Consider the following 27,975-nt stretch of genomic DNA (forward strand, 5'->3'; position numbering starts at 1 on the left):
TGATCGCCATGTTTGATCCACAGTTACAAGGATGACATGCGTTATACCCTGGGTTGTCCTGAACAGAACGAGCCTGTTTGTCATATTGTGAAGAAAATTAGCCGTGGAACAAGCACTTGAATTCACTCATCAAAATTACAATCCGTTTGTCTGAAGTGCCTTCTGAAAGCCTAACACTGTAAGATCGTATTTTATAACTATCCATGTTGTCAATAGAATAAGCTTTCAAGTTATGCCCACCTGAACCAGATTTTGGGATTGCGTACCTAACAGTAATTGTGCTATGGTGGGGACACAGGGTTGTGTTCCAAACAAAAAACTGCAAGTGGGCTTGCTTCAGTTCCTCAACAGCAAAGCTGGGAGAGCTCAATAAAGCACCTTATAGTTGAAGGCTCTTTCCTTGAGTCATAAAAGTGCATTGAAATGACTTAGGAACTGTGCAGTTTGGAGAGGTGTGGGGCCACTTGGAGACACCAGTTAGACCTCCCACTCAAACCCTTGTAATCGTTTTTTCTTATCTTGCACCTACTCCAAAATGTCAATGAGCATTCTTATTATGTTACTGAATGTCTCCAGAGTATTTTCAGATTTCTTTACTGACAAAGGCTGTGATAATTACAGTAAATGTAAAATGCAAAAAATCTAATGTGTAATGTTTGGATTCAATCTTGTGTCTGGTGAACTGATCTCCAAAGTGTTCCCTTTCAATTGCATATGATTTTATATTTCTTCTGTTAGAAACATTTCAATATGGCCCTATCCATATATGCCAATTTCCAAGAGTGTAAGGGGTTAACGCACATTATATTGTAAGGTTTTCAGAGTCTTCATAAATGGTATGTAACCAACAAAATCAACAATATGTAACGTACATTGAGTTAGTGCACCATTACAGTTTCAACCTGCAATGTTTAATTGAGTCAGTGTTTTCTGTGATGACTCATTGCTAAACGTATCCTCGGCTGACAACAGCAATATCAGCAGTTCCACCTTAAGAGAACTCTCACTTCCACGTTAAGACAGAAAGAGACCACACCCTGTCTGTCTGGCAGAAGCTGTGCTGCAGTGAAAGTGGGTGTGTGTGCTCGAGTGTGATCTCCAGTGATATGTTTCCTCTAGGAAAACGACGCTGAGGATTGAAACACAGACAGCGTGTGTTTATGGTTGTCATGGAAACATGCCAACCGCTGGAGGGATAGAACACTCAGGAGAACCAGATCAACTGACCGACCCGGCCCAAACCACACAAACAAACACAGTTGTATTTCTGAGTGGCAGCATGGCTACATTTTCTATGAGCAGCAACACTTTTTTGGCTCTGACATCAGCACTCAACTGGCTGCTGGATAGTTGTAACGTGTGAGTGAGTGAGAGAGTATGAGAGTGTGAGAGTGAGTGAGAATGGGCCTGTCCGTCGGAGAGAGAGAACGTGAGAGTGTGCACAATTCTTTCAGAGAATGTGGTGTGTGTGTGTGTGTGTGTGTCTATGAGGTCATCCCTTGGCCATAGTGGTGGGAAGTAGGTGTGATGAGGGTGCTGCAGCACCACCTAAAACATATATTACATTATTTTTATTATATACACTACCAGTCAAAAGTTTGGACAAACCTACTCTATAACCTACTATTTTTTACATTGTAGAATAATAGCGAAGACATCAAAACGATGAAATAACACATATGGAATCATGTAATAACCAAAAAAAGTGTTAAATCAAAATATATCTTATATTTGAGATTCTTCAAATAGCAACCCTTTGCCTTGATGACAGCGTTGCACACTCTTGGCATTCTCTCAACCAACTTCATGAGGTAGTCACCTGGCATGCGTTTCAATTAACAGGTGAGCCTTCTTATTTGTCCTTTGGTCTGGAGTCCAAATTTGAGATTTTTGGTTCCAACCGCCATGTCTTTCTGAGATGCTGTGTGGGTGAACGGATGATCTCTGCATGTGTAGTTCCCACCGTAAAGCATGGAGGAGGTGGTGTTATAGTGTGGGGGTGCTTTGCTGGTGACTGGCTGTGATTTATTTAGAATTCAAGGCACACTTAACCAGCATGGCTACCACAGCATTCTACAGCGATACGCCATCCCATCTGGTTTGTGCTTAGTGGGACTATCATTTGTTTTTCAACAGGACAATGACCCAACACACCTCCAGGCTGTGTAAGGGCTATTTTATAAAGAAGGAGAGTGACGGAGTGCTGCATCAGATGACCTGGCCTCCACAATCCCCCGACTTCAACCCAATTGAGATGGTTTGGGATGAGTCGGACGGCAGAGTGAAAGAAAAGGAGCAAACAAGTGCTCAGCATGTGGGAACTCCTTCAAGACTGTTGGAAAAGCATTCCAGGTGAAGCTGGTTGAGAGAATGCCAATAGTGTGCAAAGCTGTCATAAAGGCAAAGGGTGGCTATTTGAAGAATCTCAAATATATTTTGATTTGTTTAACACTTTTTTTGATTACTACATGATTCCATGTGTTATTTCATAGTTTTGATGTCTTCACTATTATTCTACAATGTAGCAAATAGTACAAATAAAGAAAGATCCTTGAATGAGTAGGTGTCCAAACTTTTGACTGGTACTGTATATATACACAGTGCATTCGGAAAGTATTCAGAACCCTTGACTTTTTCCACACTTTGTTACGTTCCAGCCCTATTCTAAAATTGATTAAATTGTTATTTTTCCGCATCAATCTACAAACAATACCCCATAATTACAAGGCATAACATAAGTATTCAGACCCTTCACTTAGTATTTTGTTGAAGCACCTTTGGCAGCGATTACAGCCTCGAGTCTTATTGGGTATGACGCTACAAGCTTGGGGGAGTTTCTCACATTCTTCTCTACAGATCCTCTCAAGCTCTTCAGGTTGGATGGGGAGTGTCACTGCACAGCTATTTTCAGGTCTCTCCAGAGATGTTCGATCAAGTTCAAGTCCGGGCTCTGGCTGGGCCACTCAAGGACATTCAGAGACTTGTCCCGAAGCCACTCTTGTGTTGTCTTGGCTGTGTGCTTAGGGTGGTTGTCCTGTTGGAAGGTGAACCTTCGCACCAGTCTGAGGTCCTGATTAGTTTTCATCAAGGATCTCTCTGTACTTTGCTCCGTTCATCTTTCCCTCGATCCTGACTAGTCTCCCAGTCCCTGCCGCTGAAAAACCACCACCATGCTTCACCATTGGGATGGTGCCATGTTTCCTCCAGACGTGACCCTTGGCATTCAGGCCAAAGAGTTCAATCTTGATTTCATCAGACCAGAGAATCTTGTTTCTCATGGTCTGAGAGTCCTTTAGGTGCCTTTTGGCAAACTCCAAGCAGGCTGTCATGTGCCTTTTACTGAGGAGTGGCTTCCGTCTGGCCACTCTACCATAAATGCCTGATTGGTGGAGTGCTGCAGAGATGGTTGTCCTTCTGGAAGGTTCTCCCATCTCCACAGAGGAACTCTGGAGCTGTCAGAATGACCATCGGGTTCTTGTTCACCTCCCTGACCAAGGCCCTTCTCCACCGATTGCTCAGTTTGACCGGGCGGCCAGGTCTAGGAAGAGTCTTGGTGGTTCCAAACTTCTTCCATTTAAGAATGATGGAGGCCACTGTGTTCTTGGGGACCTTCAATGCTGCAGACATTTTTTGTTACCCTTCCTCAGATCTGTAGCCTCGACAAAATCCTGTCTCGGAGCTCTACGAACATTTACTTCAACCTCATGGCTTGGTTTTTGCTCTGACATGCACTGTCAAGTGTGGGACCTTATATAGACAGGTGTGTGCCTGTCCAAATCATGTCCAATCAATTGAATTTACCACAGGTGGACTCCAATCAAGTTGTAGAAACATCTCAAGGATGATCAATGGAAACAGGATGCACCTGAGCTCAACTTCAAGTCTCATAGCAAAGGTTCTGAATACTTATGTAAATAAGTAAAAATTTCTAAAAATCTGTTTTCTCTTTGTCATTATGGGGTATTGTTTGTAGATTAAATTAGGAAAATTTTATTTAATCCATTTTAGAATAAGGCTGTAACGTAACAAAATGTGGAAAAAGTCAAGGGGTCCGAATACTTTTCGAATGCACTGTACATCTGGTGTAATAGAAGCAATTATTGGTACCATGATTGTCTTTTTTGTTTTACACTAATATTGCAATTTTCAAATTCACTATAATTAAGCGTCATTCTGATTGGTCTAGAGACTACAGCAATTTTCTTTTGAATTTCAATTATCCGGATATCCGCAAAAAAAATGAATGATATTATTTAAATAGTGAAATAATTTCAAATGCCCATCTATGGGTGTTTTCACACTTGTTCCCTTACAGCCACATTTTTGTGGACACTCAAAAGGAACTCAGACCCCTCAAAAGAGCCACTGAAGCGAACGGAGACCATCTTGAGAGGTGGTCTGAATTCCGTGGTCCGGTTCCCTTTTTTAGGGCAATGTTAACGCAAAGCTCACCAGATTCGCTTGTCATTATTCCCGCACCACCCACCTTTTACCCTGCCATAAACCCTCACATTGGTGCCACAAAAGAGAGAACTCAGACCACCTCTCAGTTCGGTTCGGGGGTTCTTTTAAGGGGTCTGAGTTCCTTTGGAGTGTTCACACTTCACAAAAAATTAAGCAAAACGTACTAAGTTAAAAAAAATTGGCTGAAAGGGACCAAGTGTGAAAACACCCTAACACACACACACACACACACACACACACACGTCCCTCCACATTTACATCACACACACCTTCACAATTATACTACAGAACAAACATTTACACAGAATACACATCCCCCCAAAAGATGTTGGGCTGGGAATTGCCAGGGACCTCACAATACGATATGTATTGCGATTCTATATGTATTGCGATTTGATACTGAGATTTTATTGCGATTTGATGTTCCAAACATATTGCTCACTATATTTCTGCTGCAGAGACACAAGAGCATGAGAAAATTAGTTTTGATCAGTCATGGAAATAAGTGTTGAAAACATGTTGGCTCACTATTTAAAAATAAGATTTAGAACAATCTATAGGATGAAAAATATCTGCGTTTTGTCACATGAACAGCCGACTAGCGCTAGCTAACGCTACCAAGCATTACAAATCGATACTTGAGTCAAAGTATCAATATAATATTGTCCAAAATAATATTGCGAAATGTAACTACCGATCCCCGCCCCCACCACATCACTAGTGTGTGTGTACTCACAGTTCGTCTCGTTGTCTTTGTGACAGCACCATGTTGGCTGTAGTGGCTGCTCTCTCCCTCTAGGGGAGGCGGGTGAGACAGGGTGAGATGGTGTAGGGGGTGGTTCTCAGGTCCCTCGGTCATTCAGACTTCAACCCTCAGAAACTACAACTGGTGTTCCACACAGAGCGGGCAAAATACAGACACAGAGAGAGAGGCACACAGAGAGAGGCACACAGAAAACACGGGGGAGAAAAGCAAAACAGAGAGGTGGAGGGAGAGAGAAAGATTCAATTTACTGTTGACGGAAAAACAATTACAGATGAGAAATGAACACTGTACACAATGACTGATATCTGCCATTCTGCCTAATGGCAAGGCTCACTGCTCCTTCTGTCTGGCCTCTGACTGACAGGTGTGGAACAGGTTTAGGCTAATAGTACTATATCGGATTTTCGTTCATTTTTCTTCTTCTAAGGGGTAGATAAGCTTTAATATTGCAGCTAGATTGTACCTTCCATCAATGTATTTGTCTGCATCATTTCCAATCCCCCATATATATATATATATATATAGTGAAGGAAAAGCAGCCATATGTGGGAACTCCTTCAAGACTGTTGGAAAAGCATTCCAGGTGAAGCTGGTTGAGAGAATGCCAAGAATGTGCAAAGCTGTCATCAAGGCAAAGGGTGGCTATTTGAAGAATCTCAAATATAAAATATATTTTGATTTGTTTAACACTTTTTTGGTTACTACATGATTCCATGTGTTATTTCATAGTTTTGATGTCTCTACAATGTAAAAAAAAGAGTAAAAAAAAAGAAAAACCCTTGAATGAGTAAGTGTGTCCAAACCTTTGACTGGCAGTGTATTTTCCGCTAACCCTAAAACCCCTCCCCTAATTGGAGTAAACTAATGAACAACACTTAGGCTTCTACTTCCAACTTATACACAGTAAGTTAGTACAATATTGTATTAAGGTAGCCTAATCTAGTAATAAACAGACACAGAAATCCATTTGTAGCTCTGCAGCAAAGCATTTCCTTCATGAGCCATAAGACTGCTGGCACCTGGGGTGACAATGGCTATAAGCTGCTTAGTGGCTAGACCACCAAGAGTCTGTCTGTGTAAACATGCTTGCAATTGTTTATGAGGGGCCATGCTTTTTGTATAACTGTGTGTATGAGGGGGATCCATGTGTGTACAATAGACCGCTAATAACAACAGCCTGACCACTCACCTATGACTAGTGTTGTCACGATACCGTAATTTTGACTTCGATACCAGGTTTAGTATGACGATACTCTATACCAAAACGATACCGCAGCAAAAAAAGGCATATTAGCCAGTCACAGAATGGCACTTGATCCAGACATCTTTTGAGTTCAATGTCATTTAATTTAAATGTTTGTTGAATGTATGCATTAATGAATCAATTACACAACAGGTGTCGCATTAGCTTTAATAAAAACTGCATTTTAAACCATTTCACCTGCACTTTATATTGAAAGTTAACAGTGGTGTTTTGCTTCAATAGAGTGATCAGGGGCGTGCAACTATAGTTTTTCTTCACATAAAATACATTAGTGCAACGCATTCGGCAGAAAATTATTTATTTTCATCAAATGACAGACGTGCAACACTATTTGGCTACCAGCCACAGAAGTAAATTAGCTTACAATGAAAAAGCAAGGTATTTTTTGCAAAAACAATGCATGGCCATCATATTTCTAATGTTTATCATAGAAAGAACGTAGCCAGCTACATTTCCTAATGTTTTGCTTGAAGTTAATCTTGCATTTTAACTTGCTACTGGAGGAAAAACTGCAGTTCGCGAACGAGTCATTCATTTTGAACAACTTTTTTTACTCAAGTCATGATTCATTTTTCTGAGTGACTCGTTCATTTTAGTTGCTCGTTTGACCTGCTAGTGCTGGCCGCGATGAGTCCTTCAGCATGATTAACATGGCTTCAGAGATGTGCTCCGACCACCAACTGTCTGTCATAAGTACGCAGGAAGATTGATAATGAGCATAGAGAAGAAACCCTAACCCGAAGTTTAGAACTGATAATTGATCGCATGGTGCAAGATTAACTGCAATTAATTGATTATTGATCGTTATGGGCACAGCTTTGTAGAACCAAAACACACACACACACACAGCCTCTGCTCAACCTACTCGAACTCGAGAACGAATTGTTTGGGGGGGTTGCAGTTCATGAACGACTGTGCTTATCACCTTGGCTGGCTACCCAGACTCCTTTCTCTGGCCAAACGCTACACCCACCGACGTTAGTTTCTTCTCGCAGTGAGAGGTATGTAGCGAACGACAAAGCAGCAGAAGAATTTAGTGTGTCGTCAGGCTACTTATCACCCTCACGGCAGTCAAGCAATGCATTCCGCCAAGAGTTGTTCACCGGTTGCTGCCACAACTAGACCTTGTTTCAAATGTATCAATAAATAATCATATTTGTATGCCTAGCAATCAACAAAATTGTTTAAAGCACGTTTACAATTCTCAGTCACAAATGACAGCTCCAATAAGCCCCCTATGGTGACTGACATGTGAACGAGAGGCTTATAGAATTATGACTCTTTCGAGTTTTCAGTTAAAATCGTTCCCCAGTTGGGGTCCTGCATGCTCTGGGCATTACTCAAATGAACGAGTTGAAAAGATCAGAGTTAGTAAAAAGACCTGAACTTCTAATCACTAGAGGAAAGTACCGGAGAACAGTAGCCTACACAGTCAGAGCGCCGTCTGGTGAGCCAATGACAAGAGAAAATATATTTCATCCAAGTGAAGAAGTGCAACTGAAGCACGAAATTAGTTATTTTACATGTATGATTAGGAGCGAACCCTGACTGAAGCCGAGCAGAATGTACAATAAGAAGCATTTTAGATCTGCGTTTACAAAACACTGCAAGATTTATTTCTGCGTTTTCTTTCCTTTTCTGCGTGAAAAACCCAGAATTCTGGGTTAACAACCCCTGAACAATTATTTAATCAATTTGACTAGGTTTTCTACCAATCTAAGTGCATAAAATAATGGTAATAATCTATTTGAATGATAATTCTCTATTGATAAACTGGGTAAATCAAGATGTATGTGCATTTTTCCCATATAAATCAACTGTAGCCCCATGAAATCAGCCAAAAAAAAGCTCAATAATTCTATGCATGAACACTCCTATTGAATATGCATTCACCTGTATTGTGAATTGCATTTTTCCCCCAAGAACAATTCACAATACAGGTGAATGCATATTCAATAGGAGTGTTCATGCATTGAATTATTGAGCTTCTTTTTGGCTGATTTCATGGGGCTACAGTTGACTTATTTGGGACTTATTTTATTGTACCGATCAACAACATTTGCATAGAAGAAGCAATTACTTTTATAAAAGTGCACACTGTCTCTTTAAGACCCATGATATAATTCACATACAGTCAATTCGAGGCTCGAGCAAAGAAAACCTTGAGAGATGTGAGGCATTTATCAAAAGGGTTTTGCATATTGTCCCTAGGGTAGTGAATTTATGTTAGCTACAGCTGTAAGCTAGCAAGGAAAGTGAGCCTACAAAGCTGGAAGCTACCGGTATCTTCTTGCATTTGAAAGTGTTCTAGCCTATAATGCCACAGGGGTTAAAGCCACAAAAAATCCCAAGACTGAAACTAAATCAAACTGATTGATTGTCTGGGGCAAAGTTAACCTCCCTATGCACTATATAACGGATATATTGAAACTAGTGGATATATGGAGGCTTAAATATCCTGACCTAGTGAGATATACATGGCGGAGGCTCAAATCAAGCTAGTTGTCTTGACTACTTTCTTATGTAATTCTCGCTGGCACCAAACGTTTTTAAAAAGTGTTGATAGGGGACAGAATGCGATCGGACCGTCAAATAATTGGTATATACATTACTCTTACAGAAGTTCCATGTGGGCGGGGATATTGGAAATATAATCAAAACCTATTGGATGACAAGCTGTTTTTAACCAGGACAGTAGAATTTATAACTTACTTTTTACCAACATTTTGTTTAAGGTACAGCACTTTTAAATGTGCCTTTTGAGGCCATGCAATTCAATACTCATCTTTAAAACAAAAGCAATTTAGGTCAAAATAACTAACAGTACAGTACAGACTAACAGTACAGATAGATAGCAATAAAAACTGTCCCATAGAGGCACAGAATACGTTATGGGAAAAACAAAGAAATGGAGGAGCTTACTCAAGAAAGATCAAGTGTAATATATAATAAAAATAAAGCGAACTGGATGGAATATGGGGAAAAATGCACCAAATTATTTTTTAATCTTCAACATAGAAATGCTACCAAAAATAACTTACTGAAGCTTGTTACAAATGATGGAGTCACCCATGATTCACCAAACAATATTTTGGAAGAGGAAGCAAAGTACTCTTAGCATATGTTTTCATTTCAGTCTCCTCCATCTTTACTAACCAAAGTTAATTATAAGGATTTTTTTCCTATTAATAATGTAAAATTAACAGCTGTACAGCATTACTAATGTGAAGGCCAAAATACAGAGGAGGAACTTCTTGATGCAATTAAAGCCTTTAAGTCCAGGAAAACTCCAGGGCTGGATGGAACACCAGTTTAGGTACAGTGCATTCTTAAATGGAAGAAGTTTGGAACCACCAAGACTCTTCCTAGAGCTGGCTGCCTGGCCAAACTGAGCAATCGGGGGAGAAGGGACTTGGTCAGGAAGGTGACCAAGAACCCTATGGTCACTGAAAGAGCTCCACTGTTTCTCTGTCCAGAAGGACAACCATCTCTGTAGCACTCCACCAATCAGGCCTTTGTGGTAGAGTGGGCAGACGGAAGCCCGCTTGGAGTTTGCCAAAAGGCACCTAAAGGAATCTCAGACCATGAGAAACAAGATTCTCTGATCTGATGAAACCAAGATTAAACTCTTTGGCCTGAATGCCAAGCATCACGTCTGGAGGAAAACTAGCACCATCCCTATGGTGAAGCATGGTGGTAGCTGCATCATGCTGTGGGGATGTTTTCAGCGGCAGGGACTGGGAGACTAGTCAGGATTGAGGGAAAGATGAACGAAGCAAATTACAGAGAGATCCTTGACGAAAACCTGCTCCAGAGCGCTCAGGAGCTCAGACTGGGGCAGAGGTTCACCTTTCAACAGGACAACAACCCTAAGCACACAGCCAAGACAACGTAGGAGTGGCTTCGGGACAGGTCTCTGATTGTCCTTGAGTGGCCCAGCTAGAGCCCGGACTTGAACCCGTTCGAACAGCGCTGGAGAGACCCGAAAATAGCTGTGCAGCGACGCTCTCCATCCAACCTGACAGAGCTTGAGAGGATCTGCAGAGAAGAATAGAAGAAACTTCCCAAATACAGGTGTGCCAAGCTTGTAGTGTTATACCCAAGACTCAAGGCTGTAATCACTGCCAAAGGTGCTTCAACAAAGTACTGAAAAAAGTGTCTGAATACTTATGTAAATGTGATATTTCAATTTATTTGTAATACATTTGCAAACATTTCTAAAAACCTGTTTTTGCTTTGTCATTATGGGGTATTGTATGTAGATTGATGAGGGAAAAAAACAATGTAATCCATTTTAGAATAAGGTTGTAACGTAAACAAAATGTGGAAAAAGTCAAGGGGTCTGAATACTTCCGAATGCACTGTATACCAAATATTTTCTGATGTACTCAGAGGACCATTATTAGCATGTTTTAACCACTCCTATAAAAATTTTTGATTATCAGATACTCAACAAGGTCTGATTTCATTATTACTGAAACAGGACCCAAGTGGTAAATATAAAGATCCAGTCCATTAAAAAAAATTGGAGGCCCCTTACATTTCAGTGTTGTGATGCAAAATGCAAAGCGCATAGAATAAAAAAAAAGGTATTGTCAGATATTATTCATCCTAAATCAGACAGGTTTTTTACATGGACAATACATTGGAGATAATAAGACAAGTACTGGAAACAATAGAACACTATGAACAATCTGGGAAACCAGGCCTGGTATTCATTGCTGACTTTGAAAAGGCTTTTGATAAAGTATGACTGGAATCTATATATTAATACCTGGAATATTTTAATTTTTGGAGAATCTCTTATATAATGGGTTAAAGTTATGTATAGTAACCCTAGGTGTAAAATAGTAAACAATGGCTACCTCTCAGAAAGTATTAAACTGCCAAGAGGAGTAAAACAAAGTTGTCCACTATCGGCATACCTATTTATTATGGCCATCGAAATGTTAACTATTCAAATCAGATCCAACAATAATATCAAGGGGCTAAAAATCCACGGCTTAAAAACAACAGTGTCATTGTACGCTGATGATTCATGTTTTCTTTTCAAAGTTATTAATTATTATTTTATTCTAAATATGAATATATAATTATTCACTCAAAGTATATATATATATATATATATATATATATATATATATATATATATATATATATATATATATATATATATATATATATATATATATATATATATTATTGTTTCTATTACAAATGTATGTCATTGACATTTTAAGATGACATTGCCCCTTTAAGAACTCTGTTGCACAGTTGCACCTAAACCATGCTTGACCAGTTGTAAAACTGCATTTGTAAAAACAATGCCACATGCGCAATTGCAGGAGTAGAGAAATAAAAGTGGTAGCAACGTAAAACTGGGATCCCCCTCTTTTTTTACGGCCCAAAAAACTGCTTTCAAAATAGATTTCGAAATATACAGTGTACAAAATATTAGGAACACATGCGCTTTACATGACAAACTGACCAGGTGATCCCTTATTGATGCCACTTGTTAAATACACTTCAAATCAGTGTAGATAAAGGGGAGGAGACAGGTTAAAGAAGGATTTTTAAGCCTTGAGACAATTGATACATGTATTGTGTATGTGTGCCATTCAGAGGGTGAATGGGCAAGACAAAATATTTAAGTGCCTTTGAACAAGGTATGGTAGTAGGTGCCAGGCGCACCGGTTTGCGTCAAGAACTGCAACACTTCTGGGTTTTTCACAATCAACAGTTCCACGTGTGTGTCAAGAATGGTCCACCACCCAAAGGACATCCAGTCAACTTGACACAACTGTGGGACGGATTGGAGTCAACATGGGCCAGCATCCCTGTGGAACGCTTTCGACAACTTGTCCATGCCCCGATGAATTGAGTCTGTTCTGAAGGCAAAAGGGAGGGCAACTCAATACTTTGAGGGCACTGTATCAGTGTACACATGTGAATAACTTACAATGCAGTCCAGTCACTGTCCCGTCAAACTTTCAGTTTTGCACCAAAAGTTAACGTAGCATGCGCCACGGATCTCAAGGAAGGTCTTGGCCAGTTGGCCAGTTACTTGTCTCCGTTCCATCTCTCATGCTCTCAGTCTGTGAACGACATCATACACAACATGTGCACACAGAGTGCTGAGTACAGCAGTATTTCAGACAACCATCTGGTCCTACACAGAAACAGCCTTGAAGTCATAAGTCCAACCATATACCCAGCCTGACCGTACAGTAAGTAATACTACAGTAGACTTAGCAAGGAGACCAACACTCCAAACCATTCAGACAATCATAGACACACAATGCCCCTATAGATAACAGGGTTCTTAGAAAGGGGCTAGGGCTAGTATTACTGGACACCATTTAGGCCACACACACAAAGGGATGTGCATTTTACATTTGACTGTTCGAGTACTGGCATACTGGAACACAAGGCCCACACTGGAAAAAATATATACAGTACCAGTTTGGACACAGCTACTCATTCAAGGGTTTTTATTATTTATATTTTCTACATTGTAGAATAATAGTGAATACATCAAAATGATAAAATAACACATATGGAATCATGTAGTAACCAAAAATGTGTTAAACAAATCAAAATATATTTTATATTTGAGAATCTTCAAAGTAGCCACCCTTTGCCTTGATGACAGCTTTGCACACTCTAGGCATTCTCTCAACCAGCTTCATGAGGAATGCTTTTCCAACAGTCTTGAAGGAGTTCCCACATATGCTGAGCACTTGTTGGCTGCTTTTCATTCACTCTGCGGTCCAACTCATCCCTAATCATCTCAACTGGGTTGAGGTCTGGTGATTGTGGAGACCAGATCATCTGATGCAGCACTCCATCAATCTCCTTCTTGGTCATATAGCCCTTACACAGCCTGGAGGTGTGTTGGGTCATTGTCCTGTTGAAAAACAAATGAGTCCCACTAAGCACAAACCAGATGGGATGGCGTATCGCTGCAGAATGCTGTGGTAGCCATGCTGGTTAAGTGTGCCTTGAATTCTAAATCACAGACAGTGTCACCAGCAAAGCACCCCCACACCATAACACCACCTCCTCCATGCTTCACGGTGGGAAACGCACATGCGGAGATCATCCGTTCACCTACTCTGCGTCTCACAAAGACATGGTGGTTGGAACCAAAAATCTCTAATTTGGACTCATCAGACCAAAGGACAAATTTCCACCGGTCTAATGTCCATTGCTCGTGTTTCTTGGCCCAAGCAAGTCTCTTTTCTTATTGGTGTCCTTTAGTAGTGGTTTCTTTGCAGCAATTCAACCATGAAGGCCTAATTCACACAATCCCCTCTGAACAGTTGATGTTGAGATGTGTCTGTTACTTGAACTCTGTGAAGCATTTATTTGGGCTGCAATCTGAGGCTGGTAACTCTAATGAACTGATCCTCTGCAGCAGAGGTAACTCTGGGTCTTCCTTTCCTGTGGTGGTCCTCATGAGAGCCAGTTTCATCAGAGAGCTTGATGGTTTTTGCGACTGCACTTGAAGAAACTTTCAAAGTTCTTGAAATGTTCCGTATTGACGGACCTTCATGTCTTAAAGTAATGATGGACTGTCGTTTCTCTTTGCTTATTTGAGCTGTTCCTGCCATAATATGGACTTGGTCTTTTACCAAATAGGGCTATCTTCTGTATTCCCCCCTTCCTTGTCACAACACAACTGATTGGCTGAAACGCATTAAGAAGGAAAAAAATTAAACAAATTAACTTTTAAGAAGGCACACCTGTTAATTGAAATGCATTCCAGGTGACTACCTCATGAAGCTGGTTGAGAGAATGCCAAGAGTGTGCAAAGCTGTCATCAAGGCAAAGGGTGGCCATTTGAAGAATCTCAAATATATTCTGATGTCTTCACTATTATTCTACAATGTAAACATTTTTTAAAAATAAAGAAAAACCCTTGAATGAGTAGGTGTGTCCAAACATTTGACTAGTACTGTACCTAAGTTTAAAAATAAAATAAAATCACTGGCCCAAGCAGATGACCAGCTGGCCCGGAGGGTTTCCAAAACCTCCCCTGTATGTCGAGCACTGACACACACATACCGGGGCATACCCGTGCCGTTGTTGCCGCTTCAGAAAGTTGGTTTATTTTCGGTCCATTGCACACTACTGTTTGAATAAATCACGATACAAAAAGAAGCACATTGTAAACCAAAAACTAACATAACCAGTTTTTTTCTTTTTTTTTTAATCACTGACACCCTTGCAACCAATTAAAAATGTATGTCGCAATGCCAAATCAAACGGTCGCAAATGCGTCGTTTGGGTCACAGTATCGAACCATGCTAAGCTGTAAATGAAAAACCTACGTTCCGTTTTTGCATGCAAAGTATTGTCTTTTGGTCACGTAACTTTACTTTTGAGGAAAATGTTTAACGGTTTGTTGACCGGTTAATGAGGGTCGGTTAGTCGGCAGCAATATTGACAAATGAAACAAATATTTTCCAACGTTATTATAGATTACATGTGTGACCGACCGGCTCAAACTTATGTAGCAAAATTTGAAATTGTGATTTTTACAAGTGGATAAAAGTAGAGACTCAGAGCTAGAAAATGGTATATCATACACTACAGTTGAGGAACAAAGGGTAAGTAATTCTGCTTTGAAAGTTGATAACCTTGTAACCTCTCTTTTGAGAAAATGGCCCTTGACCCATGGGTCTCCTGAGTGGCGCAGTGGTCTAAGGCACTGCATCACAGTGCTAGCTGTGCCACTAGAGATCCTGGTTCGAATCCAGGCTCTGTCGTAGCCGGCCGTGACCGGGAGACCCATGGGGCGGCGCGCAATTGGCCCAGCGTCGTCCAGGGTAGGGGAGGGAATGGCCGGTAGGGATGTAGCTCAGTTGATAGAGCATGGTGTTTGCAACGCCAGGGTTGTGGGTTCGATTCCCACAGGGGGTATGAAAAAAATATATAATGTAAGTCGCTCTGGATAAGAGCGTCTGCTAAATGACGTAAATGTAAATATGTAAATGTGAAAGTTTTGGTACACCTACTGGAGAGCTCTTCTTTGTCTACACCTATTCAGCATTGTTCACACCCTCTAAAGCTTTAGCCCCATCCAGCTCTTTAAGGATTCACTTGAGGCCATGTTTAGACATGTAGCTAGCTAGCTAAACAATGAACCATAATCCAACTCATTATTACCCTGCATGAATCTGCAGGTCGCTAACCAACTAGGTTCAATGTTAGCTAGCTAGCTAACATTAGGCTTTAACTAGCAATGCAATTGGCTCTGAGATACAAATATACTACACAGATCATACACGTAACGTTAGCTAGCGAGCCAGCCAGATAATGTTAGCTAGCTAGCTAACAGTATGCTTTAACTTGAAATGAAAAAAACTTTGACAAAATTAGAAACGTGTAATATCTGTAGCTAGCTAGACTATCTTACCCGCATACATGGATGGACGCTTCTCCCCCTCTGTCACGGATGCCATGGTTGCCTTAGTTTGAAGATGTATAAAACACCTGTCTCCGGATTACAACAGTGTGTTCTCTTTTCGACTCCGTCTGCATATTTGCAATCAAACGCCAGAATTTTCTCCATCTCCTTAGCTATCATACTCTAATTCCACTGTGCATTCCACTGATTTCAGAACTCGGTCCTCCAGAAAGTGGAGAGCAACACCTTTGGAGTTCTACTACATATCATCTTTCAAAAAAAGCTGCGTTAGAAAGGATTACCTACAAATACTGACCAGCTTATGGTATAGACAGAAGCGTGCTACATGGCAGACCAATCTTAACTCATCTCTTGGCATGTCCAGCCCATCCATTATCTCAGCCAATCATGGCTAGAGGGAAGGTTTTTTACCAACGCATTGATTTAAAAAAAAGTTCAAATGGTTCTCTTGTGAAGTAGTGATGCGCGACATACACCTAGTTTCTTGAAATGAGTCACATATGATAGATAGCATTATTACACCTACATAGTAATATATAGTGTGGTATAAGCACAGCACTTATTCATTAATGAATAATATTATGAGTTACTATTCACTATCTTACCACAAGTTCTTAAATAACCTAAGTTAATTATTTATTCAGGCAGCCATAGCCTTATAATTGTGTAATTATGTATAAGTAGGCTCAATCATTATAATTTAAATTACATGTCAAAATGCCTTAAAAACATGTAACACGTAGCCTACCGATTACAAGGTGCAGCCTGTGTCCAAAACATCGGAGTCTGGTCCAGTCATTCAACGCAACATGTTTAAACTTCTCCCTTAAATTTGTTATACCGTGTTGGGATAGAGACTTGAGAAAAATATGTGCAAGATGGAATCTTGAATCTCCTGTTCAGCTTGTTAATCATCTTCTTGAAGCTGTCTTTGCAACTTTAAATAGGAATCATGTATTTTGCTATGTGATAGCCTCTGATTTCTATGTGTCTACGGGATGTTTTTCGTAGTGGCAAAATACTTGAACACATCGGCAATTAATGCCTGTTTAACATAGATGGCTGGTTGTGGCTATGGGACTTCGCTGCTGTCGGGCGCTTTTTTCACCATGCAATCATCGTAAAGTAGGGGATGGTTATTCTACAAATGATTGAATACATTTGTTGTGTTGCCTCTTGTAGTCGCCACAAACCTGAGGTACTTTTTACACAAATTGCATTTGGTTGTCATTGGTTTGCCTGTAGCCAAAATACTGCCATACCACTGAAGATGTGCCCTTCTTTGTCACCACATACGACATTGTCATTAGCACTAACAGCACTCATGTTTCCGACACACACTCGGAGGTAAAGCCACAGAGTTCCTAAACCTTATACTGTACAGTCTTTAGTAAAGCGCTTTCTCTCCTCACCAGCATCTAACTGCGTGCTCTAAGCGGGGATGTTTGTGATTGGCCAGCATGTGCATGCCAAGCAGACAGTTAGAGAGGCCGCTTGTGATTGGTCAGTGCTGCCGACTCACCGACCCTCATTCAACGATCACAAATGGTTAAATTGTTTCCAAACAGTACAATTACGTGACCAACAGAAAATACTATGCACGCATGTACAAGGAACTGACATTTTTCATTAAGAGTTTATGGATATTGCACATATCAATATCGCAATTTCGATCTGAATTTGATTAATCATGCAGCCCTAGTTTCGATGTTCCAAACATATTGCTCATCATATGTCTTCTGCAGAGGGACATGAGAGAGCCATGAGAAAATGAGTTTTGATCAGTCATGGAAATAAAAGTGCTGAAAACAAATTGGCTCCCTATTTAAAAAGAAAAAAGCTATTACATTTACGTCATTTAGCAGACGCTCTTATCCAGAGCGACTTACAAATTGGTGCATTCACCTTATAGCCAGTGGGATAACCACTTTACAATGTTTTTTGTTTGTTTTTTTGGGGGGGTGGGGTAAGGGGGGGGTAGAAGGATTACTTTATCCTATCCCAGGTATTCCTTAAAGAGGTGGGGTTTCAAATGTCTCCGGAAGGTGGTGAGTGACTCCGCTGTCCTGGCGTCGTGAGGGAGCTTGTTCCACCATTGGGGTGCCAGAGCAGCGAACAGTTTTAACAATACTGGAGCTTTGGTGCAGGAACAGCCAACTAGCGCAACATTTTGATTGCGATATTGTCGATACGATATATCGTAAAAAATAACATAATGATATTAGGGATGCACATTTAGGCCAATTTTTCTGCCGACTCACCGACCCTCATTGAACGATCACAAATGATTACATTTTTTCCAAACAGTAAAATTACGTGACCAACAGAAAATACTATGCACGCATGTAAAGTGGTGGATGACACGCTGATAGCCTGCCTAACGTTGACTATTGGCTATGGACTGAAATGGTGAATGGGAGGCGCGCTTTAATTACGAGTTGAGATTGAGAAATAAATAGCTATTTTGTAAAATCGTGGGCATCAAAACAGTTAACAATTTCATTTAGAATTATTTGTTGCACAATGACTGGGCTTATAAAAGCACGTTTCACTCCAGCACAAGCTTTTTGAGGAGCTGCTCTCGCGCTGTCTGACAGGTGATAGGCCATTCCGCTCCTCAAACTAGGCTTTGTATGCTGTGCCAATTTCATTCCACTCAATTATGCAGATTAACCTATAGACTGATAAGCATGACAGGTTAAACGTATTTCAGGCAGCTAAACGATTAACATCGCTACCTGATATGTAACTATTGATTTTTGCCCACATCACTAATACCTACTGTAAAACATGGTGGTGGAACTTTGATGTTATGGGGCTATTATGCCTCCACTGGTCCTGGGGCCCTTGTTAAGGTCAATGGCATAATTAACTTTACCCAGTACCAAGACATTTTTTTACAAAACCTAGTTGCCTCTGCCAGGTGGCTGAAACTTGGCCGCAAGTGCATATTCCTGCAAGACAACAACCCCAAGCACACATCAAAATCCACAAAGAAATTGATAATTGGCCACAAAAATAAATATTTTGCAGATGGTCATCTCAGTCTCCGGACATGAAGAGGCCAGTCCATAAGTGCAGACGAAAGATGTCAAAAAAGGCGCTGACAGTATTTCGCTTTTTTATGTATTATTTCTTAGGCTATTGGCTCAGAAAATTGTTTGTGTTATTACATACAGCCGGGAAGAACTATTGGATATCAGAGCGGCGGTAAGTCACCAGCACTACCACCATTATGACCAGGAATATGACTTTCCTGAAGCAGATCCTTTGTTCGCACCCCCCAGGGCAATTGAACTAATTCCAGAGGCCGACCCAAAACAACACCGGAACAGAGGTACTCGGAGCGGCCTTCTAGTCCGACTTAGGAGGTGTGCACACCACCCACCGCTTCAGAGTATATTACTAGCTAATGTTCAATCTCTGGATAATAAAGTTGACGAGCTCAGGGTGAGGGTTACCTTCCAGAGAGACATCAGGGATTGTAACATACTAGGTTTCACGGAAACATGTCTCTCTCGGGATATACTGTCCCGAGTCAGTCCAGCAAGTTGGATTCTCAGTTCATCGCACAGACTGGAATCAATCTCTCTCTGGGAAGCAAAAGGGCGGAGGTGTATGTTTTATGATTAACGACTCATGGTGTAATTGTGATAACATACAGGAACTCCTTTTGCTCACCCGACCTAGAATACCTCACAATCAAATGCAGACCGTATTATCTCCCAAGATAATCTTCTTCAGTTATAGTCACGGCCGTGTATATCCCCCCCTCAAGCTGATACCACGACGGCTCTTAAAGTACTTCACTGGACTCTATGCAAACTGGAAACCACATATCCTGAGGCTGCATTTATTGTAGCTGGGGATTTTAACAAAGCAAATTTGAGGAAACGATTGCCGAAGTTCTATCAACACATCGACTGTAGTACTCGCGCTACTAAAACACTTGACCACTGCTACTCCAACTTCCGGGATGCATACAAGGCCCTCCACCGCCCTCCTTTCGGGAAATCTGCCCACGACTCCATTTTGCCCCTCCCTTCCTATAGGCAGAAACTCAAAGCAGGAAGTAACCATGCTAAGGACTATTCAATGCTGGTCTGACCAATCGGAATCCACGCTTCAAGATTGTTTAGATCACGCGGACTGGGATATGTTCCAGGTAGATTCAGAGAATAATATTGACATATACTGATACGGTGAGTTTATCAGAAAGTGTATAGGGGATGTTGTACCCACTGTGACTATTAAAACCTACCCTAACCAGAAACCATGGATAGATGGCAGCATTCGCGCAAAACTGAAAGCGCAAACCACCGCATTTAACCATGGCAAAGTGACTGGGAATATGGCAGAACACAAACAGTGTAGTTAGTAGAAAGAGGAGGAAGGGAAGTGCTACTAAGGTACACAATAGTAAATGTTGGTAGACAGAAGGTTCTCTTTGGTCAAAGGGGTGAATTGGTCATCAAAAAGAAAGGAGGACCAAGGCACTCTTCATATAATTAATTAAAATGCCTTTATTAGTATGGCATGTTCAATAGAAAGACGTCTTTCTATTGAACATGCCATACTAATAAAGGCATTTTAATTAATTATATGAAGAGTGCCTTGGTCCTCCTTTCTTTTTGATGACAAACAGTGTAGTTATTCCCTCCGCAAGGCAATCAAACAGGCAAAACGTCAGTATAGGGACAAAGTGGAGTCGCAATTCAACGGCCCAGACATGAGATGTATGTGGCAGGGTCTACAGACAATCACGGATTACAAAAGGAAAACCAGCCACGTCGCGGACACCGACGTCTTGCTCCCGGACAAGCTAAACACCTTCTTCGCCAGCTTTGAGGATAATACAGCGCCACCGACGCGGCCCGCTACCAAGGACTGTGGGCTCTCCTTCGTGGCCGACGTGAGTAAGACATTTAAGCATGTTAACCCTTACAAGGCTGCCGGCCCAGATGGCATCCCTAGCCGTGTACTCAGAGCATGCGCAGACTAGCTGGCTGGTGTGTTTATGGACATATTCAATCTCTCCCTCTCCCAGTCTGCTGTCCCCACATACGTCAAGAAGGCCACCATTGTTCCTGTACCCAAGAAAGCAAAGGTAACTGAACTAAATGACTATCACCCCGTAGGACTCACTTCTGTCATCATGAAGTGCTTTGAGAGACTAGTCAAGGATCATATCACCTCTACCTTACCTGCCACCCTAGACCCACTTCAATTTGCTTACCGCCCCAATAGATCCACAGACGATGCAATCGCCAACACACTGCCCTATCCCATCTGGACAAGAGGAATACCTATGTAATAATGCTGTGCATTGACTATAGCTCAACATTCAACACCATAGTACCCTCCAAGCTCATCATTAAGCTCGAGGCCCTGAGTCTGAACCCCGCCCTGTGCAACTGGGTCCTGGACTTCCTGACGGACCGCCCCCCAGGTGGTGAAGGTAGGAAACAACACCTCCACTTCGCTGATCCTCAACACTGGGGCCCCACAAGGGTGCATGCTCAGCCCCCTCCTGTACTCCCTGTTCACCCATGACAGCGTGGCCAAGCACGCCTCCAACTCAATCATCAAGTTTGCAGACGACACAACAGTGGTAGGCATGATTACCAACAATGACGAGAAAGCCTACAGGGAGATGGTGAGGGCTCTGGGAGTGTGGTGCCAGGAAAATAACCTCACACAACGTCAACAAAACAAAGGAGATGATCGTGGACTTCAGGAAACCCCCCTATCCACATCGACGGGACCGCAGTGGAGAAGGTGGAAAGCTTCAAGTTCCTCGGCCTACACATCACTAACAAACTGAAAATGGTCCACCCACACAGACAGTGTGGTGAAGGCGGTGCAACAGAGCCTCTTCAACCTCAGGAGGCTGAAGAAATGTGGCACCTAAAACCCTCACAAACTTTTACAGATGCACAATTGAGAGCATCCTGTCGGGCTGTATCACCGCCTGGTACGGCAACTGCATCGCCCGCAACCGCAGGGCTCTCCAGAGGGTGGTACGGTCTGCCCAACACATCACCGGGGGCAAACTACCAGCCCTCCAGGACACCTACAGCACCCGATGTCACAGGAAGGTCAAAAAGATAATCAAGGACAACAACCACCCAGCCACTGCTGGTTCACCACGCTATCATCCAGAAGTTGAGGTCAGTACAGGTGCATCAAAGCTGGGACCGAGAGACTGAAAAACAGTTTCTATCTCAAGGCCATCTGACTGTTAAATAGCCTTCACTAGCACATTAGAGGCTGCTGCCTATGTACAGATTAGAAATCACTGGCCACTTTAATAAATGGAACACTAGTCACTTCAATAATGTTTACATGTCTTGCATTACTCATCTCATGTGTATATACTGTATTCTATACTATTCTACAGTATCTTAGTCTATGCCGCTCTGACATTGCTCGTCCATATATTTATTTACATATTATTAATTCCACTGCTTTACTTAGATTTGTGTGTATTGGGTATATGTTGTGAAATTGTTAGATATTACTGCACTGTCGGAGCTAGGAACACAAGCATTTCACTACACCTGCAATAACATCTGCTAAACACGTGTATGTGACAAATCAAATTTGATTTGATCTGGAAGGATTCTGTATGGAGGAATGGTCTTAGATTAGTGTTCTCCAACTCATAATACATTTTTAGAAAAAGGCTGTGTCATTATCCTCGCAAGGTGAGGTATTGAAAGGTGTTAAAACATGTGAGTCAATCAATTTGACCCCTACCTTTCAGAGAAAAAAGTATTAGTTAAACAAAATCTCTTCTCTGAGCAATTGTATTAGTATAAAATAATATAGCTCAATATTTTAATTATAATTTTTCCTCATCTTTTTTAAGTGTCAATTTCGGACCCAACTGTATATGCACTAATAATAGCAGACTGACAAAAACAGTGAAGTTTAGCACAGGCTCATTAATTGTTGTTTTTAATGTTGTGTTGCTCGCTGTTCGTTCCACCATCACTCAAATCATGGATGACAGCTGCCTACTAGCTTTCATGTTTACATGTAAATAATGGCCTAGAACTCAGATCAGATGTACCTTGATGGTTGGTAAAAAATAAAAAATAAAATAACTGTTAGTTGGTTCAAAAGGAAATTATTTGCTAGGTGATGTCAGCCCACGTCACGAACAGCTGTGTCACGACAGCATTGGGAGAGTTAGTTTTGCATGGACCCAGGGTTTGCGGCTTATAGTCCTAAAAAATTGAAATGATTTACCTCTGCTTCATTCGGCCATTCCTACAGTGAGGGAAAAAAGTATTTGATCCCCTGCTGATTTTGTACGTTTGCCCACTGACAAAGAAATGATCAGTCTATAATTTTAATGGTAGGTTTATTTGAACAGTGAGAGACAGAACAACAACAAAAATCCAGAAAAACGCATGTCAAAAATGTTATAAATTGATTTTCATTTTAAATGAGGGAAATACGTATTTGACCCCTCTGCAAAACATGACTTAGTACTTGATGGCAAAACCATTGTTGGCAATCACAGAGGTCAGACGTTTCTTGTAGTTGGCCACCAGTTTTGCACACATCTCAGGAGGGATTTTGTCCCGCTCCTATTTGCAGATCTTCTCCAAGTCATTAAGGTTTCGAGGCTGACGTTTGGCAACTTGAACCTTCAGCTCCCTCCACAGATTTTCTATGGGATTAAGGTCTGGAGACTGGCTAGGCCACTCCAGGACCTTAATGTGCTTCTTCTTGAGCCACTCCTTTGTTGCCTTGGCCGTGTGTTTTGGGTCATTGTCATGCTGGAATACCCATCCACGACCCATTTTCATTCCCATGGCTGATGGAAGGAGGTTCTCACCCAAAATTTGACGGTACATGGCCCCGTCCATCGTCCCTTTGATGCGGTGAAGTTGTCCTGTCCCCTTAGCAGAAAAACACCCCCAAAGCATAATTTTTCCACCTCCATGTTTGACAGTGGGGATGGTATTCTTGGGGTCGTAGACAGCATTCCTCAGCTCGTTACCTATATAAAAGACACCTGGGAGCCAGAAATCTTTCTGATTGAGAGGGGGTCAAATTCTTATTTCCCTCATTAAAATGCAAATCAATTTATAACATTTTTGCCATGCGTTTTTCTGGATTTTTTTGTTGTTATTCTGTCTCTCACTGTTCAAATAAACCTACCATTAAAATTATAGACTGATCATTACTTTGTCAGTGGGCAAACGTACATAATCAGCAGGGGATCAAATACTTTTTTCCCTCACTGTATGGAGGAAATGGGGTTTTGGGATAAACACCAAAAATAGGGTCTTTGGTTAACACAGGCTTAGGAGATCTTATACGTTTTGTTCTATGAGATAATCAGTCAGTTAACATGAACTTTATGAATTATGAAGCCTTTATATGTGGCAGGTAGCCTAGAGGCTAAGAACATTGGGCCAGTAACCGTTAGGTCACTGGTTCAAATCCCCGAGCCGACTATGTGAACAATCGGTCGATATGCCCTTGAGCAAGGCACTTAACCCTATTCCTATAAGGCTGTCTGGATAAGAGCGTCTGCTAAATGAATAAAACGTAATGTGCTTGTTACATTCTTCAAAATTCACAAAAAGTGACAGCTGCCATAGAACAAAACGTATAAGATCTCCTAAGCCTGTGTTTACCACAGACCTTATTTTCGGTGTTTATCCAAAAACCCTACAAATACGCCATTCATTTTCCCCATAGGCTTTGTACAATGAACCATGGCGGAGTTAGTGCTTACAAAAATATGCCATTACCATTTATCCTCTATGAGTCCCCTCCAGTGACAGCTAACGTTAGCTAGCTCCTCAAACTACTTTGTCTTTGCCATAAAGTTTCAGGAAAATACCCTACGGTAGGCTGGACAATAGAACGAGTCAAAATTCACCCAAGGCTGAAAAACGGCAATAGAACGTTGGCTAAGTTGTAACACTAGCGTGAGCCCATAGCAAATTAATTGAATCGAACGTTTGCAGAGCCTATCTTGACTGGGATTATGCTTAGAATTCCATTTCACCTAAATGGCACCAAAAAAAATGTATATTTTCATTTTACCACTACAATCTGTTCTTAGGAGGAAACTGAAAAATAACAACTCCTGTAGAAAGTAAACATCCACACATTGATGGTGTCAACTGTGCTTATGTCTGCATAAAAAGGAAGAAGGGAAAAAAAGGGCAACTTCTGACTATTTCTGGTCTAGCCATCGATGACAACTGCCCAGCCTTACATAATTAGGAAGAGGAGATTGTTGTGATTAAAATTGTGTCCTACTTGAAAAAAATCTAAATATACACATTGCGAGATATTTGGCGAAATATACCAGCATGCCTCTCCATAGGAAAACAATGGGGGGAGCTCAGCGTTCGAAGGGCAAAAAGTATTTAGGGGCTAGCGTTTGACGACAAAGGAGTATGCTGCCCAGCTTTACATAATTAGAAAGAGGAGATTCTCATGATTAAAATGGTGCCTGAATTGAAAAAAAAAAAAAGAATACACAAGAGGCCAAATATCTCGCAGAGTTCCATTAGTATTTTTTTGTTATTAACGTTTTAAACTTCAGCAATTGGTTGAACCTGGGCAGGCCTCATTGCCAACAATAGTGATGCAGGCATTGTGACGTTGAGGATAAAACATTCGGAAGGAGAGTTGGTGCCACTGTGCTCAATAGAACTAATAGGAGCTGGCAGAGTGAAAAATGCCCTAAAATAAGGCCTGTTTTTCGTGATTACTTCAAATCTATGGCCAGCAGCTGGGACATATGGTAATATTATGAAACTGGGCTCCACGGCTGATGCAATGAACTAGTTTTCAGAAAAAAGCGTTGTTAAAAATGTCATGTCTAGCCTACCTACTGGCTCGCTAACTGTTGACAACACAAATCTAGAATCTAACGTTAACCAGTTAGCTAGCTTAACGTTATACTATCCGAAACAACATTTAGATATAAACCCAGCTAACGTTCGATGTATAGTAGCCACTAGCCAACCAGAGGACCACGTTATCTGTGTATAGTTACTTATGATAAACACCAGCCAAAGCAAAGACCATAATGCGAAAACTCCACCCTGTTTAGCTTACGTTTTGGTGGCAAGCACGCTGTGTTTCATCATATGAACGATGTGATTTATTTTGGACATTCAGCCCATTTAAGCCTTGATCGACATGGAGATATGCTCGAGGAATCAACACCAGAAATGTGATGTTACTAATTTAGCTAACTCAAACGGCAAGCAAGATAGCTAACGAACGTTACCTAGTTACCGCCCTAGTTAGCTAACGTCTAACATTAGCGGTTTGCTGGCTAGCCAGCTAACGTTACTATAGTTAACACTTTTGGAAAATAGCTTACACAAGTAGACAACTACTTACCTTAGCTATATTAAATATCGGGGCTGGTAGTAAATCAAAGGTGTTACTTAAATAGGTGGTTTACTAGCCAATATACCGGTAGGTAGCTACATGATCTAGCATGGAAGAAATTGGCTATCCAAGGTTGCAGCAATAACCAACATACGCCCTTCCAGCCAGTTAACGTTAGCTAGTTAACGAATGCAGCTGGTTACATTAGTAAGACAGAAATTGCAGCGGTTCGTTAGCATTTTATCTTGCCAAAGTCCTCTCACCAAACATGACATTGTCACCTAGCAGAAGTATACTAGCGAACTATACTCTATAGTTATGTGATTTCAATCAATCATTCCGCATTCTGACCATTTAAAGTCGAACCAACTGAGCCGTGGCTAATTGCTATGCTGACTTGCTACTCTAGCGTAGCTCCTAAAGTTTAATAATCTTAGTAAGCTAACGTTCCATGTAAACAAACTCGGTGTGAATGCTAGCTAGCTAACCAAGTTACCAAATGTAAAAATGTCATGGATTAAAACTACACGTCGAGACAACATTGGATACATGTATCAGAGTAAAATAGAATGTCATGATTTAGCTACAATAATCAATTTCCCAACCGTATGTTATGTTGCTGTAACTGCCCCTCCGCCATTTTGAGACAGAGTCGGTAAGCGCAAGAAAACTGCAGCCACATCGTCATCATTACCGCTTCGTTTTATGGCAAATCAAGATAATATAAACATGTAAAACCAAATCCACTCACCCTTCTATGTATGATCTGTCTCAAAGTCCGTGTTCTGTGATCTAAATAGGCGATAAAATATTATGTTTTTGCTGGGATATGTCCTATCACCCTGCAGGATCAATCTTGTTTTCTCCTTGATTTCAGTACGCGCACGGCTGGCGTTGCTTCGCAGGCAGTGACAGCGCGGCGCGCACGCCCTGTTTAAATTAATTATTCTTCTTTTTCTTCGATGAGGTTTAACTGCGGTTGGCATCCAATAAATGTTGCATTACCGCCACATATTAGACTGGACTATAACTCCCTTATACTTTGCCTAAAAAACATATATATATATAATAATAATGCTATAATAATACTAATACCCTACCATCTAACACTACACTCACAAAACATACAAAATTATAATAAATACCATACTCCACTATTTAAATCTATTTAGTCCTACTTCAGGGCAACAGCCTGAAAGAATGACCCACCGCCACTTAACACACCCTGTAGTCTTGCATACCCAAATACCTCTCTGCAGCTGCCACCACATCCCATCCCTGGAGTACAGTTGATAACCATTGCTATAAATGCCCATAATCCAATCTTACTGAAACATATATCACTTGTTGGTTTATCCCTCTGTACTGGTACAGATCTACTACTCACACACTCCTCTCAGGATCCCTCCCCCTTGACCCATCTTCCTCTACTTTCTTCACTGCCTCAGCATATGACAACTTCTGCACTGCCTCAGCATATGACAACTTCTGCACTACTTTAACCCTGGAAACCTCAACCTGCCTCTCTCATATGGGACATTTCTGATCCCCAGCCCCATGGGCACCCCTACAATTAACACATACCACTACCTTCCCCAATGCTACACATTCCTTTGTATCATGCCCTTCTGCACACCTAGGAACCTCCCTCCTACACACTGCTGCCAC

The 27,975-nt window shown here is 41.2% G+C and overlaps 1 protein-coding gene across 2 annotated transcripts in view; it reads right to left on the bottom strand.

The window, feature by feature from the left end:
- The window catches only part of LOC311142801 (lissencephaly-1 homolog B-like), a 45,061-nt gene extending 17,824 nt beyond the window's left edge, over window positions 1–27,237 (bottom strand). Inside the window, exons 1-2 of one of the 2 annotated variants that reach the window (XM_084178482.1) lie at window positions 27,059–27,237; window positions 5,201–5,350 (exon numbers count right to left, since the gene is read on the bottom strand). In XM_084178482.1, coding sequence (XP_084034608.1) covers window positions 5,201–5,232 — 32 coding nt within the window. In that variant the 5' untranslated portion in view covers window positions 5,233–5,350; window positions 27,059–27,237. Of the gene's footprint in view, window positions 1–5,200; window positions 5,351–26,912; window positions 26,955–27,058 lie in introns of those variants that run through there. The other variant, XM_084178483.1, reaches the window with a different exon arrangement.
- Between the last annotated feature and the right edge of the window lie 738 nt (window positions 27,238–27,975).

The sequence above is a fragment of the Coregonus lavaretus genome (assembly GCF_964263955.1).
Source record: "Coregonus lavaretus genome assembly, chromosome: 15".
Lineage (NCBI taxonomy): Eukaryota > Metazoa > Chordata > Actinopteri > Salmoniformes > Salmonidae > Coregonus > Coregonus lavaretus.